Here is a 14,515-nt window from a genome sequence, read left to right on the forward strand (position 1 = left end):
CAAGTTGACTCTGAATATAGCCTTCCAAAAAAATGTGGTTACTCAATGTCACTAGTTACACCCAGACCTGATTACGACCACACCAGTTGAATCAAGAAAATAAAATTGAACCTGATTTCAATATTCTCAAAAAGAAACACATTATGTCATGATCTAAAGAAACAGCTGACAATCAAAGTCACTGACATCTAACAGTCTGGAAAGGGTTAGAAAAAGAACAAAAGAAACCTACACAGCATTTCATAAAAACAACATCACAGCAACAGTCAAACATGGTGGTGGTAGTGTGATGGTCTGGAGTTGCTTTGTTGCCTCAGGACGACTTGCTGTAACTGATGGAACCACAAATTCTGCTCTCTACCAGAAAATCCTGAAGGAGGATGTCCGACCATCAGTTCATGCCCTGAAATCCTCAGTTAAAAACAGATTTGTTGTGACCACAACCCAGCTTCACATATGTAGAATGCAATGAATGGATGGATGGATACAATCTCTGCTGCCTTCTTGGCCAAGTCACTTTTGAAATACAGGTTTTTAATCTCACTGAGGCTTCTATCTGGACTTTTTAAACTCCACTTCTAGTCTAGCTATGAGCACTCTTGGTTGAAAATACCATCAGACTACAGTGCGAGAAAAGAAAGAGTGATATATTTAAGTCAGAAACAGAAGTTGCTTCAGTAGTCTGACTCGTCTGAAAAGTCTCCCTGCTGCGTCCAGTGGAATCCCTTCTTCTTCCTCCTCCTCCTCTTTCTCTCACCCATCAGCATGGCAGCCAGCAGGGTGATGATGACGGTGATGGTTATGATGAGCACAGTGACCGTCTCAGCAATGCACAGCTCATCATCCACGTTTATCAGAAGGTAGCCCTGGAGGTCAGGTGGCGAACTGCATGTCAGGTTGTAGTAGTCATCCAGGAAGAGCCGCTGGATGCTGTGCAGCTTCCGGAAAACTCTCTGCAGGTCACAGTCGCAGTTCCAGGGGTTCCCCTCCAGCAGGAGGTGGGTGCTGTAGGTGTGGATGCTCAGGAAAGTCTTGAAGCAGATGGTGGTCAGCTGGTTCTTGGCAATGTTGAGTAACGTCAAGCTGGCAAGTGGCTTGAAGACACCAGTCTCTACCTCACTGATCTGGTTTCCGGCCAGGTTGAGGACTTCGAGAGAGCGCAGCATGGAGAAAGTGCCACTCCTCAGAGACGTCAGCTGGTTGTCCTGCAGGTGGAGCTGTCGGAGGAGGCTCATTGAGGAGAACGACCTCATCTGAATGGTCTGGATGCTGTTGTTGGTCAGGTTTAATCGCTGGATGCTGTCCAGGTGCCGGAAGGTCCGGCTGCCCAGGGTGGTCAGTCGGTTGTGGGACAGCTGCAGCTCCTGCAGTGAGGCTAGGCCAATGGAGAATCCCTCAGAGAGAGTGGTGATCTGGTTCCAGCTCAGATCCAGCTTCTGGAGGAACTCCAGTTGTGAGAAGGCCCCATCCTCCACCACGCTGATGTTGTTGTTCTGCAGCAGGAGTACCCGTAGTTTGCGAGTGGTGTTGAAGGTGCGTTCGGGGATGATGGAGATCCAGTTGTCAGACAGGTCGAGGCGTTCAGTGTTGGGAGGCACTCGGCTGGGGAGCCGTGTGAAGGAAGCCCTTGAGCATATGGTGAACTTGAGGTCTCCACGACAGTCACAGCCCTTCTCACACCCAGAGCTGTGAGACCTGCAGGATGCCTCCGTCACCAGCAGGAGGAGCAAAACCAGCTTCATGATGGCTCTCTGAAACAACAAGGAAGGATTTTACCACTCAGTGACCTCTTTCAGGACTGTGACATGGATACACAAATCTCATACTGTGCAGGAAATATATATAGATTTAGTGTGAAGATTTGTGATTGCAGTGATTAGAAGAGGAAAAAAATGAAGCATTATGTTTCAACTATGTTTTCAACTTTTTACATTTTGAACAAAGAGTAACCATTTAAACTCTTTTGACTATTTTTCTTTGCAGAATTGGTAGGGTTCATTTAAATTGGTTGGTTTCCAGTCACGGTCCTGGCTTTTATGCATCATCCGCTTTGGCTTAGGCAAGGCCAGTCCAGAAGTTTAATGTGAGGCTGCTTTATCCATACCAAAACCAGTTTTGATGTTTGTTTGGTATCATAGTCATGTTGGAACACCCAACTGTGTCCAAGTTTTAACTGTCAGGCTGTTGATTTGAGGTGAAGTTGAAGAATTTGGAGCTAGTCCTCCTCTATTATATTATTATATTATTCCATGAAATTTGTTCAGCTTACATTGTACCAGTACCACTGATAGCAAAACAACCCCAGAGCATGATGATATCACCACCATGCTTGACAGCTGGTATAGTGTTCCTAGGTTTGAAAGTCTCACCTTTACTCCTCCAAACATACTTGTGGTCAATGTGGCCTACATCAGCGGTCCTCAGCCCCCGGGCCACGGACCGGTACCGGTCGTTTGGTACTGGACCGTGAGAGTTGAGATGTGAAATTTATGGTTTTTAGGGTTTTTATCGTTAACTCGGTTTCCCTGGGTCTTTTCCAGTGTTGTAGTTGTGTGGCTTATTTTAAAAGAAGTTAGGCATTACCATAGCGACCAGAGAGCATTAAGGGGCAGAGAGGAGGAGGTTACTCTCAGTGTTGTCAGCACTGCTAATAAAGTTACACAATTACACAGTGAATTCGTGTTTATTATTAAATGTACAAAATACCACAGTTTTTGTCTTGGTCGTATCATTTTATTTTGTTGTATTTATCCGCAACACCTTAAAGGCCGGTCCGTGAAAATACTGTCTGACATTATACAGGTCCGTGGCACAGTAGAGGTCGGGGACTGTTGGCCTAAATAGCTCAATCTTTGTCTCGTCTGACCATCTGTATATTTCTGTGTTTCTGACGAATCGACATTTTTATAACTGAGAAAAACAACCAAACAAACAGATAGCTGGAGATCTCTACCTATAAATGCTGTTGCCTTCATTTGTTCTTGAATGTACAGTGAGTTAGACCTGAATCTTCTTTGTTTTTATAAAAGTTGTAAATGCTGACTAAAACAACTGTGGGAAAAAATAATCCTTTTTTTTCATCACAGGAGCTCCTAAACTAATCTTGTGACCCTGTGTGGGAGCTCGACTTCAAAGCATAAATCCACTAATCTACAAATGACAGCTTTCAGCAGGACTTCTTTACAGCGCTGAGAATTTAAAATTTTCATAAAGACATATGCAGTACTATCTGTGATGAGATAAATGAGAAATCCAGCCTAAAAGGCTAAGAGAGAGAGCCACTGTACCTTGATGACACTGCAAACTTTTTAAAGGTGAATTTTTAGATTTTCTCATTTAAATTCATTCAAACTCATTTAAATATCCTCCAATCTGATCTATGATCAGAAATGGGTCAGGGAAAATATTCCTTTATTGTAAAAAACAGCAGTCAGATTTAACTAATCATCCATTTACAAAACAGATGTTAAAAAATCTGAGATTTCCCCCCCACATTCAATCACAGCTCTGCCATTCAACCAGGGGTGTTTAAATGAACATCCATTTAAACACCCCTGGGTGTTAAAACCAAATCAGACAACTCTAACAGAAACAACAAAAACCCTTTACTAACTGTCCAAATAGACAGACCACCTTTGCCATAAAGAGGTTGCGCAGGAGTAACAACGATGGGGGAAAGGACATCATGAGGCAACACATGGGGAAAAAACATGAACATTTACAGGCGACAAAGAGGAGGACAGGACTATTTAGGGCTGATTGAGGAATCACTCAGACAAAAGAAGTAAATATAGCACAGGTTCCAAAAAACTCTAACCCTCAAAGTAAAACAGGAACTAGTCAGAGACAAAAAGAGTTGCATCAACTATGAAGACATACACAAGAGGACTGGAGGACAAAGGCATCAAGCGTATGAGACACTAGAAGAAAAAGGTCAACTTTACACGCAGTTAGAACTTCACTAATACAGAAAGTAATGCTCAGTAAAACCTAAACTGAAACGCAGACTCACTTAAAAAAAAAAAGCTGAGTTATGCCCCACTCTCATTAGTCTGCAAAGCCAGATTGGGTCGCGCCTGGGCTACTCTGTCACATTGCGTCAGAGATCATTTAAATAAGAGCTGCTGCAGCTCTACAGAGTTAAAGAGATGCTGTAATTACACATTTTAGAAGGTTTAGTTATACTGAAGCTATTTTTTTGATTATTTAATAATGCATACTGGACATCTGAAGCCTAAGAGGTTTTTATCTTTTAAAATGTTCAGTAGTTTTGATTTAATTAAATTATTAATATATTTTTTCACTTTTGCTTTTTGGTTGCAGTGCTATATATTATTTTGCAATGTTATTTTTCCTAATATTACAACCCTTTTTGTAATTAAAAATATAATGAAAGAAAAAATAAATAACTAAAAAGTTGCTGATTAGTTCTGGTGAAATTTTGCAGTAAAAACACAATTTTTAAGTGAGCTTCTGCCCCTAGTGGGTAAAAAGGCACTGCACGTGGACCTTTGGAAGTAATTAAAAGTTAGTATATTAAAAAAAATCTAGTTTAACAAATCCACTGGATATAACAGGAATCTCTTGGTTTTCTGACATATTTTCACTATTTTCCTGAACTTGTGTTGCAGTATTTGAATGAGAAATAGGTGCAGTGATTCATTTAGTCTTCAGACATGGTTCTCCATTTTGACAAGATGTTCAAGATATCAGCTTTTTCTCCCTGTTTCCCTCCTTAAGCATGGCTTCCTTCCACTAACACCATTTCTGAGGCTTCAGTGAACAGTAGATGAAGGTCCAGGTGCATCTCTCAGGTTGTTTTGTATGTCTCAAGGACAAGACTTTCAGATACTGTAGATAGTTTTCTTTAGACTGAGACTTGTTCTTTTGTTATCCACTTTTGGAGTTTCCTCAAATCTTTTAAGGTCAGACTGCACACCATGCAAGTTTTCAGCTAAAAGCTCTCTGAGAATCACCTTCTGTCAAAATTCAATTAAAGAAATGGGAAAAAATTATGTTTTTAACAAACAAATAAAAAAAAACATTCCTCCAATAACGGTCAGTTACAAGGACTGAAGTAAAAGTGAATGAAAAAACATCCAATGTACAACATAAAACTGTAAAAACTATCAGAGCACTATTGATCAAGACCACTTTAAAAAATGACAACAAAGTCTGGCTGCTTGGAAGCAAAATGCAAAGACATGACAAGCTGTGGCCGTCGGGAGGCTAAAGTGAAGCTGTTGATGGAGAATCACCATAATTAAACTAACTGACAAAAATATTTATCATTAAAAAAAAAAACATGGAAAAATATTTTTCATCTTTACCTGATGTGATGATCAGAGTTGTGATTAAAGGATTTTGGGACTTTTCCAAGAAAGATTTCCAGGAAATAGGCTGCTGACTGTGGCACTGAAAACTATTCAAACATCTGCCTGCAGGTGCAAAACACAGAGTAAAAAAAACAAAAGTCCTTTTGTGCAAACTGTCAGACTTTGTAAAGCCATCAGGGGGCCGGACTGATTCGTCATAATTTAGTAAAAGCTGCAGCGTCTCTGCACTACTCCTCTGAAATGGACAAACGTGAATTCAGACGTCATGTCAAAAGTAGTCTGATAGATTTTAATAACAACAGAATTTGAACATAAATCCTATAGAATAGAGCACCGAGAGGTTTAACAGCATGTTATAATACCAGAGAAGCATCACTGCTCTCCTGTGTCACCAAACTGATTTTGTTGATAAAAACAAAAAAACTAATAATCATCTATTCATTAAAAAAAGGAGTTTATTGATTACAGCTCTGGGAATGAATAAAGTTCATCTGAGTATAGAAAACTGGGTGCAGCGAGAAAGCAAAATCACATACATGACTCGAGCACTCTCACAGTTTTAAAAAAAGGGTCCCCATCAGGGCGACGGCAGTAAAAACATCCTTTAAATGAAACGAATGCTCAGCAGACTCATTCACTATGTCGTCCTCTAATAAAATTATACCTGAACATGAGAAATAAGAAGAATGAGGAGCAGATGCAGCCTGTGAGATAAAAACCTCCAAAAAGTCTGTGTTTGTCTGACCGTAACAGAACGGTTTCATCTTACCAGCAGCTGCTGCTCCTGCCTGCCCCTCCGTCCGTCTGTCTACCTGCTGACAGTCGTCAACATCCAGCCAGCAGCAGGTGGAGAGTGGACGTGATGGAGCAGAGGGAGGGGCGGGTCTTCACGGTCTGGAGAACCCGGCGAGCGACAACACAAAGACAGGGTGATGGAAAGAAACACAGAGAGGGAGGGAGAGGAGGCAGGACTCGTCAATTATTCACCACGCAGCGCTGTTGGTGTGCTGTTGGTGTGTGGTGTGGTGTGGTGTGGGTGAGGAGATGGGAGCTTTAAGAGATTGAAGCCAAACTGGGCCACAGAGCAGAGAATTAGGAGGTCTGGACAGATTTGATTGACCGCAGGCGCCACTGTGTTTATCTCCCCGATGTTCCTGCATGTTTACAGCAGGGTTCGTACACACAGCTGCATTTAAGTGTGGAAAAAAATTGGATCACCAAAGAAAAAATGGAAAAAATATGTCTTCAGTTGTAGTATTTATCATTATAACCACCCTGAGGAGGCGTCGGTGCATCCACATACTGACCATATACCAAATGAAAAGAAAACAACTGAAAACAAACCGAAAAGCAAAAAACTCAAAACTAAATCAAAATATAACAAATCTGTTTTCGAGATTTCGAGATCAGATGTTCCATCATAAGAAAGGGTGATTTGTGTGCTTTCATGATCAGTGTCTGCGTCTTTTTTAAAAACTGGATGCAGAGGAAATTGCAAAAACACTCTTTGCGGATTTGCTTTAATTCAGACACACTGGATGATTTTCCAGCATGAACAGCCTGTTTAAGGTCACGTCAAAGCTTCTCAATCTGGTTTAACTCCAGACTTTGACTCAGCCACTCCAAAACCTTCATTTTGTTTTTTTGGAGCGAGTCAGAGGTCGACTCGCTGGTGTGTTTCTGATCGTTGTTCTGCTGCAGAACCCAAGTGCTCCTGAGCTTCAGAGCATGAACTGATGGTCGCACATCCTCCTTCAGGATTTTCTGGTAGAGAGCAGAATTCATGGTTCCATCAGTTACAGCAAGTCGTCCTGAAGCAGTCAGTCCACAGAACATTTTCTCTGGGTTGATTAGGTGTTCTTGGTAAATATGACACCAGCCTTTGTGATCTTTTTGGTCAGCAGTGGTTTTCTCCTTGAACTCTCCCATGGAGACTATTTTCCCCAGTCTCTGTCTTATTGTTGAATCATGAACTTTGACCTTAACTGAGGCAAAGGAGGCCTGCAGTCCTTTACATTTTGTTTTGTGACCTCCTTGATGAGCCATCGAAGCTCTTGGAGTAATGTTAGTCCATAGCTTCACCACTGTTCCAGGTTTCTTCTTTGTGTGGATAATGTCTCTCACTGTGGTTCACTGAAGTTCCTGAGCCTTAGAAATGGCTTTGTAACCTTTTCCAGACTGATACATGTCACTGACTTTGTTCCTTAGCTGTTTCTTTAGTTCGTGGCCTGATGTGTTGGTGTTTGAGATCTTTTATCCTGCTTTACTTTGTGAGACAAGCTATTTTTTGGCTTGGGGGTTTCTTTGTCTAATATTAACATATGTTGATGGGTTGAAATATGCACGCTTGATAAATATGCAAAAAAAAAAACCAACTAAACTAAGAAATGAGAAAAGAGGGAAATACTTTTCCATTCCACTTTATTAACAGTTCACTATAATTTATATACAACGACTCAGCAAGTTCACTTCAATAATAACCAGAACTCTACAAAGAGCAGTGCAAACTATCAGCCCCAAACCCAGCAGACCCAATGACGCAGAGAGTGATTTAACCCAGTGAACAAAAACAATACAATTTGAGCTCAGGTTTCTCTCTGAAAACAGTAATTCAGGTCAATGAGACAAGGACGAAGGAGCATCAGTGTGTTTTGGTATGAGCGATAACTCCCTCAGGACTCCCATGATGTCCTGAGGACTGAGACTCAGGTGGAGCAGGAAAAGAGCTGGTTTTATTTTCATTTAAAAGCCAAACAGAGTTTGATGTGGTGTGCATTAACCTCTATCTTGTTAGCTTTTAATCTGCACAGAGCAACAGTTTGTGGATTTTAAGAAGTTTTATGTAACTTGATAGATTCACCAGAGGTTGAAACTTCGGAGATGATCGTCTGTTCTCGATGTTATCAAGGTGGATCACGTTTTAAGCAGCGGAGCAGATTATGTTCCAAATGAGACATAATCATGTACCAATCCACCACCTAGTGACCAATCAGATCTGTGTAAAACAGCGGCACCGTTCCTCTATGTGCCCTCAAACTTCAGAGTCCAGAAACGATCACATCAAAAATCTCTGTAAAACTTTACTCCCGTTTGTTTCCTTCTGAATAAAAACCCAGAATCTTTACCAAGAATCTTACTTGATGATCTTATTTAAATATTCCAGGTATTATTGTTCATAATGAATACAATAAAATCAACAAATACACTTTTTTTCATTCATATATTTATGAAAATACAACAATGACTACGTCTGTGATCACTGTTAAATCTCCTCTATATCTAATTCTGCTATCAGTACTTCCTCTGTTCCCAGTACACAGTACTACCAGTACCAACACTCCTTTCACCTATATTGAATTTACTTTTACTTCCTCCTTGTCTCACAAATGTGTCCAGCTGATTGGGTGTCTGTGTTAACAGCTGTCAGACTATCATGGAGCCGGAGGATTACAGTAAGACAGAAACCCTGACAGTGGAAGATGAAGATAATCCCTGAGGAGGAGGATTAGCTTTATATTCTTCCCCTGCTGCTGCAGAGAGGAACATTAAAGTCGCTCTTTATTTCACTAACCAATTTAGTCTGATTATCAGTATTTTTCCCGAGCTGCTGTGCTCATTTTTCATTATTCTCTCTTCTTTTGGTAAATTGCTTTCAAACGGTTTTACAGCCATAATTTCTTTACACTGTATTCATTATTTGCACCAGAAGCTGTAAGTGAAACACGCTGTGATATTTACTAAAGGCTGTGAGCAGATCTGGTGTAGTTTCTGCTGCTGGCCACCAGAGGGCGAAGCAGGTCTGTTAGAAAAGGATGAGACCGCAGGCGGAGCAGCAGCACGAGTAGTAATGGTTCTCAAAATGTGGCTCTTACGTCAATAAAACTAAAATTGGATCCTTTTTTAATTTTTAATGATAATTTTATTGATCATGATGAAAACTGTGGGCTGGTGGGAGTGAACGTTTTTGGCTTTGAGTTTGAGGACCACAGGTCAAGCATCAGCCTCTGGGGATGAAAAATTAAAAGAAGCTGACAGAAGTTGCAGTTCCACTAATCACCACCTGGGGTTCGTTAGTAAACAATTTTTACAGCCCAATGTGAACATTTGTTTTGGCCTCTATTGATAGCTTTACTGAAACTCTTTCTTACTTAGGACCGATTAGCATATATGTGTACTTGCATGATCTTCTCATTTACGTGAAGGATGTGGCTTCCTTGGATAACTCTGTGTTCAATCGTCTTGTCCAAGTGTGATAATGTCCAGCTCCAAGAAAACCAACCTGATGGTGTTCAAATCTGATCTTTTATACAAAGAGCGGTCAGCTGACATCATGTGCACTAAGAAAACCTACTGGAGCTCATATTAGAAATTATTGTGAGTTATGATTCTTTTCCCTGAGCTGAGCCTGTATTTCATCCACCTGATGAATCCCACTGTAACCCCTGACTGAACGCTATTTAAGGTCACCCTCTACAATATAGGCAGCAGAAAATAGTTTTGTTTTTTTTATTCACTTTCGCTGCTTATGTCCTACATAACAGATCAGAGTTGGAATTTAAATTTGAAACATTTTTATCCTCATTTATTAATATTACTTTATTATTATATTAATACAGCACAAGGTTCAGTTAACTTAACAAAAAGTTATTAGACTACTTTTGACTTTCTTACTTTGAGGAGATTTCAGAGCCTGTACTTTTTCACCTTTACTCGAATAAAAATATTTGCTTGAGTATTTTTTAACACAGGTATCTGTACTTCTATTTAAATAAAGAAAGTCTCTAATTTTAGCCACCTCTGGCTGGGAATGGGAATAGTAGTTGTAGCACAAATATGGCAGCTTCAGCAATGAATCAAGTCTGTTTTAGTTGATGCCTAAGAAGACTAAAACCAAACAGCTTCAAACACCAAACCAGCGTTCTTAATGTCCTCAGCCTGCAGCACATGATGAACCTGAATGATGAGTTCACCAAAGCAGAACAAAGACTGCTGCTGGAACCTGTCCTCTGAGGCGGTGCCATCGTCCACCTGTGAGACGAGGTGAGTACTTATTAATCCTTCTAAAAACGCCTGCTTCCAGCTGTGGAAAGAGGCGCTAGATGAAATTAGAGGGCTTCACACACTCAGTATAGACGCACAACTCTACAGGACAGGACCATCACTCGTCGCTCTTATTGTCAAAACACTAACATGCAGGTGTGTGTGTGTGTGTGTGTGTGTGTGTGTGTGTGTGTGTGTGTGTGTGTTGCACTGAGGTGCCAACAGCTCCGACAATGGCAGAGTGACGTGGCGGCCTGTTCACGCCCCTCCTCAGATCCGCCGTGGCAGCTCTGACTGGGTGACAGGAAGAGACTCGGAGAGGTTGTGGAGGTCAGGAAAACACGGGGTGTGCCGGCGGGAACAGATTGTCCCTGCCGCTGTCAAGTCTTCAATCAGGTCCTCTGATTGAAACACAGCGAGTGGACGCCCAGGGAAGTGATGACGAATGTCTTTATTTATTAAATACAAGTGACTGTTAATTACTGCTGTCCCCCTAACTAGTAGGCTGAGTAAGGGCGTGAAGAAGACAGGGTGTTACGTAGAGTTAAAGTAAATAAATAAATATATTTTAAAAAAAATTAAATGAAAAACACTAATTAATCATAATAAATGCTAATGAAATAAAAGGTGTAAGAATAAAAATAAATAAATAAACTAAAAATTGAAATTGTGGGACGAGAGGAAGAAATAAGGTAATTCTAACTAATGATCAGAAAGAGCAATATTAACAGTAATGAAAGAATTGATGTTTAAAAAGATACGTGTAAATGGGTGATGGACATAAAAGATAAAAAATAATCAATAATAATGACAATATAATGTAAATAAATACAAATATAAAAACAATAAATAAATAAATAGCAGAATAAATAGTGAAATTTGTTATTGTTGACAACTGTTGGAGTCAAATTGTTGAATGTTGTCATTGTGTTACTTAAATTTGTAAGTCTTAGTTCAAACTGTAGGATCAAAGACATTCCTTTGTCTCTGACCACCTCTCCAGCCAGTTTGTTGGTGGGGGAGGCTGAAGCGTTTTATTATAGGATAGATAAACAGATAAATACTTATAAACAAATTAAATTTGTGAGGCAGTGGAGAGACATAAACAACAATAAATAAAGCATAAAAATAACAAATATTGATAATAAAATAAATACAAAAATGTAAAAAAAAATATAACAAACAAAACAATAACAATCCCATTTTAATTTTGAGGATTGATCAACACAGTGCTCGTTTAATTAAAAAAAATGAAGAAAATATTTAAATACAAAATTTTAACCACTTAGTTCTTTTATCTCGGGTGCTGAAAAAAAAGAAAGTTCCTTTGAAATCAGAACCCACTTGTGCTGTACGTGCTGTGATGATGTTAAAGAGTCTGATGGAGGCTCCTCGCTGAGTGTGAACCCATTCCTCTGAATAAACATCATCACTTCTGTCATCGTCACCATCGCCACCTTCATCATTTGTCTGATACTTAATTACTGCTGAGATCAGAACTTCATAAACAATCTGGCAGATTTTTACACACATCTAAGCATGAGTACTCGTGCTGATGTGACTGGTTTCTGCTGCTATTATTATTTTTTAAAAACACTGCAGTACTCGTTCTGCTATCAGCACATCATAGTCACAAGTACTTGAGCTACAATAAACCTGCAACCACAGTAAAACTACTGCTGCTACCTTTGAAAAACTACAACAATGGGTCAAAGTGATCAGTCTAATAGTAATGCTGTTCAGTGAAATGTTCCTCTGTTCCTCCCGTCTGGCAGCTCCATCTCCAACATCCTTTTTCAGATATATCCACTATCCCTCCTCTGCACATGCCCAAATCATCTCAGCCTTTGCCTCTCTAACTTTGTCTCCAAACCGCTCAATCTTTACGTACTCATTTCTAATCACGGACATTCTGGTAACTACCAATGAAAATCTGAGCTCGGACTTCCATGTTTTCTTTTTCTTTGCAAATCTCTTTTTATTAGCATTGCTTTTTTTTCTTCTTTTTAACAAACAGAAAATACTTAAAGAACATTACATAGTAATCAAAAAAAAGAGTTAGAACAAGATAAAAACAACAACATAAAAAATGATAAAGACGAAAAGAGGCAGTGGAGGAGTTACAGTGAGTAGGAGATTAGCTCGGCCGCAGAAACCCCATTTCAAGTTAGAATTTGATCATAATTTTGTGAAACCAAAACCTTCATGTTGAAAATTTGTAGAGATTAGAACGTTTGTCCACATAAAGGACAATAATATCGGTTTCCGCCACTGAACACCTCGTACAGATTATATGCAGGTCTAAAGATAAAGCACACATATAATAATAATATTAATAATAACAATAAAAGTTACATCCATAAAAATCCACAGGGGAATACATGTCGTTGTTGTTGAGAGTAAAGTCATTTCTTGCGTCAGAAATGATCAACATTGACCACTTCTTCCAGTTCTGAGTGAAGAGCTGTAGTTTAGTCGTAATGCGAAAGTTATTTTCCCATACATACTTTTTGAATTATGTTGTCCAGTGAAGGAAAGTTGGGGCCTCGGGCTTAAGCCACAGCCTAGTAATGGCTTTTCTTGCTGCAGTAAGAAGAAGCTTAGTTAAATATAAGTCCTCTCTTTCAACTCTATCATCAATATTTCCTAAAAATAAAGCAGTACAGTCCTCAGGGACCTTGTAACCAAAGACTTTTTGTAAGGTATCATTCACTGTTGTCCAGAATAATTTTAGAACAAGACCAAAAGATATGGGAGTGGTTAGCTGCCACTTCACCACAGCTTCTCCAACAAGGCTGCTGTGTGCCCACCTGCTTGCTCCTAATGTGAGGAGTGATAAAAAACCTAATAAGACATTTCCAATTAAATTCCCGCCACTGTAGGGAATTTGTAGACGTTTGAAGTGAACCACATAACTGGTACCATGTTTCATCTGTAATTGACAGTTTTAGTTCCTGTTCCCATTTTGTCTTTACATATAAAGAGGTAAATCTTTGATTCTTCATCAAATTAGAGTATAATTTGGATGATAGTTTAGTAGTTTTCTGCTGGTAGGCGTCGCACATCGTTTCAATTAGAGGGTTAATCATCTCAGCCTCAGCTATCTCTTTATTGTAATAATCTCGAAGTTGTAGATATCGAAAGAAATCCCGGTTTTCCAATTCAAACATGTCCTTAAGCTCTTGAAAGCTCCTGACTTTGTCCTTTTTGGTAATTAAACAGAGAGCAGTTAGGCCCCTGTTGGTCCACTCTTTGAAAGCCTTGTCATATTGTCCTGGTTTAAAACCCCAGGCTCTCCATCTCAACTTCCTCTGGCCATTTTGCGGTTTTAAATGTTTGACAATAGAGCACCACATCTGTAATGAAAACTGGGATATGGGATCGAGTTTTGACTTAATAATGTCAGTTAAGGTATTTTCTCCTAACAGTGTCTGGACATTATAGTCCGTGCTATCTTGTGTCTCAATCTGTTCCCACTTTGCAGTGTATGAATTATCACACCACAGGCATAAAGGGCGTAATTGTGCTGCCTGGAAATATAATTTAAGGTTTGTCCTTTGGCAACTGCAGAGTGGAGAAGCGTATTCTTGCCTTTTTGCCTCCCCATATGAATCTCGACAACATTTTATCCCAGGCCTTGAACTGTTGAGATGAGATTTCAACTGGCAGTGCCTGGAAAATGTACAGCAGCCTTGGCATTATATTAATTTTTATCACATTTATTCTGCTGCTAAAGTCCAAAGGGTATGTTGACCACCTTTCCAAGTCTTTTCAAATATCATCCGTGATCGGAAAATAATTTGAAGTGTACAATGCAGCTGGGCTTCTTGTTATGAAGACACCCAAATATTTGATATTTTTAGTTTTCCAATTGATATTAAAGCCTTCTTTAATTTCTTTGCTCGGTACATAATTGAAGTGAATCCTTTGTGTTTTTGCGATGTTTAGTTTATATCCCGAGCATTCATGAAATTCTGCTATTACTTCCAGAAGCTCAGGAAGGGAGGTGTTCAAGTCCCTCAGATACAATATTACATCGTCCGCAAATAATCCTATTTTATGTTCCCTTTTTCCTATAAAGACCCCTTTTATTTCTACCTCTTGTCATATTGCTTGAGCCAGAGGTTCAATATATAATG

At 39.6% G+C, this 14,515-nt stretch overlaps 1 protein-coding gene across 1 annotated transcript in view; it reads right to left on the minus strand.

The window, feature by feature from the left end:
• Positions 1-608: 608 nt before the first annotated feature.
• LOC102196071 (aryl hydrocarbon receptor-like) overlaps positions 609-14,515 on the minus strand; it is a 106,558-nt gene continuing 92,651 nt past the window's right edge. The window contains exon 11 of the mRNA XM_013912287.1: positions 609-1,751. Coding sequence (XP_013767741.1) covers positions 675-1,751 — 1,077 coding nt within the window. The 3' untranslated portion in view covers positions 609-674. The remainder of the gene's footprint in view (positions 1,752-14,515) is intronic.

The sequence above is a fragment of the Pundamilia nyererei genome, unplaced genomic scaffold (assembly GCF_000239375.1).
Source record: "Pundamilia nyererei isolate P.nyererei 1_Seehausen unplaced genomic scaffold, PunNye1.0 scaffold00085, whole genome shotgun sequence".
Classification (NCBI taxonomy): Eukaryota; Metazoa; Chordata; class Actinopteri; order Cichliformes; family Cichlidae; genus Pundamilia; species Pundamilia nyererei.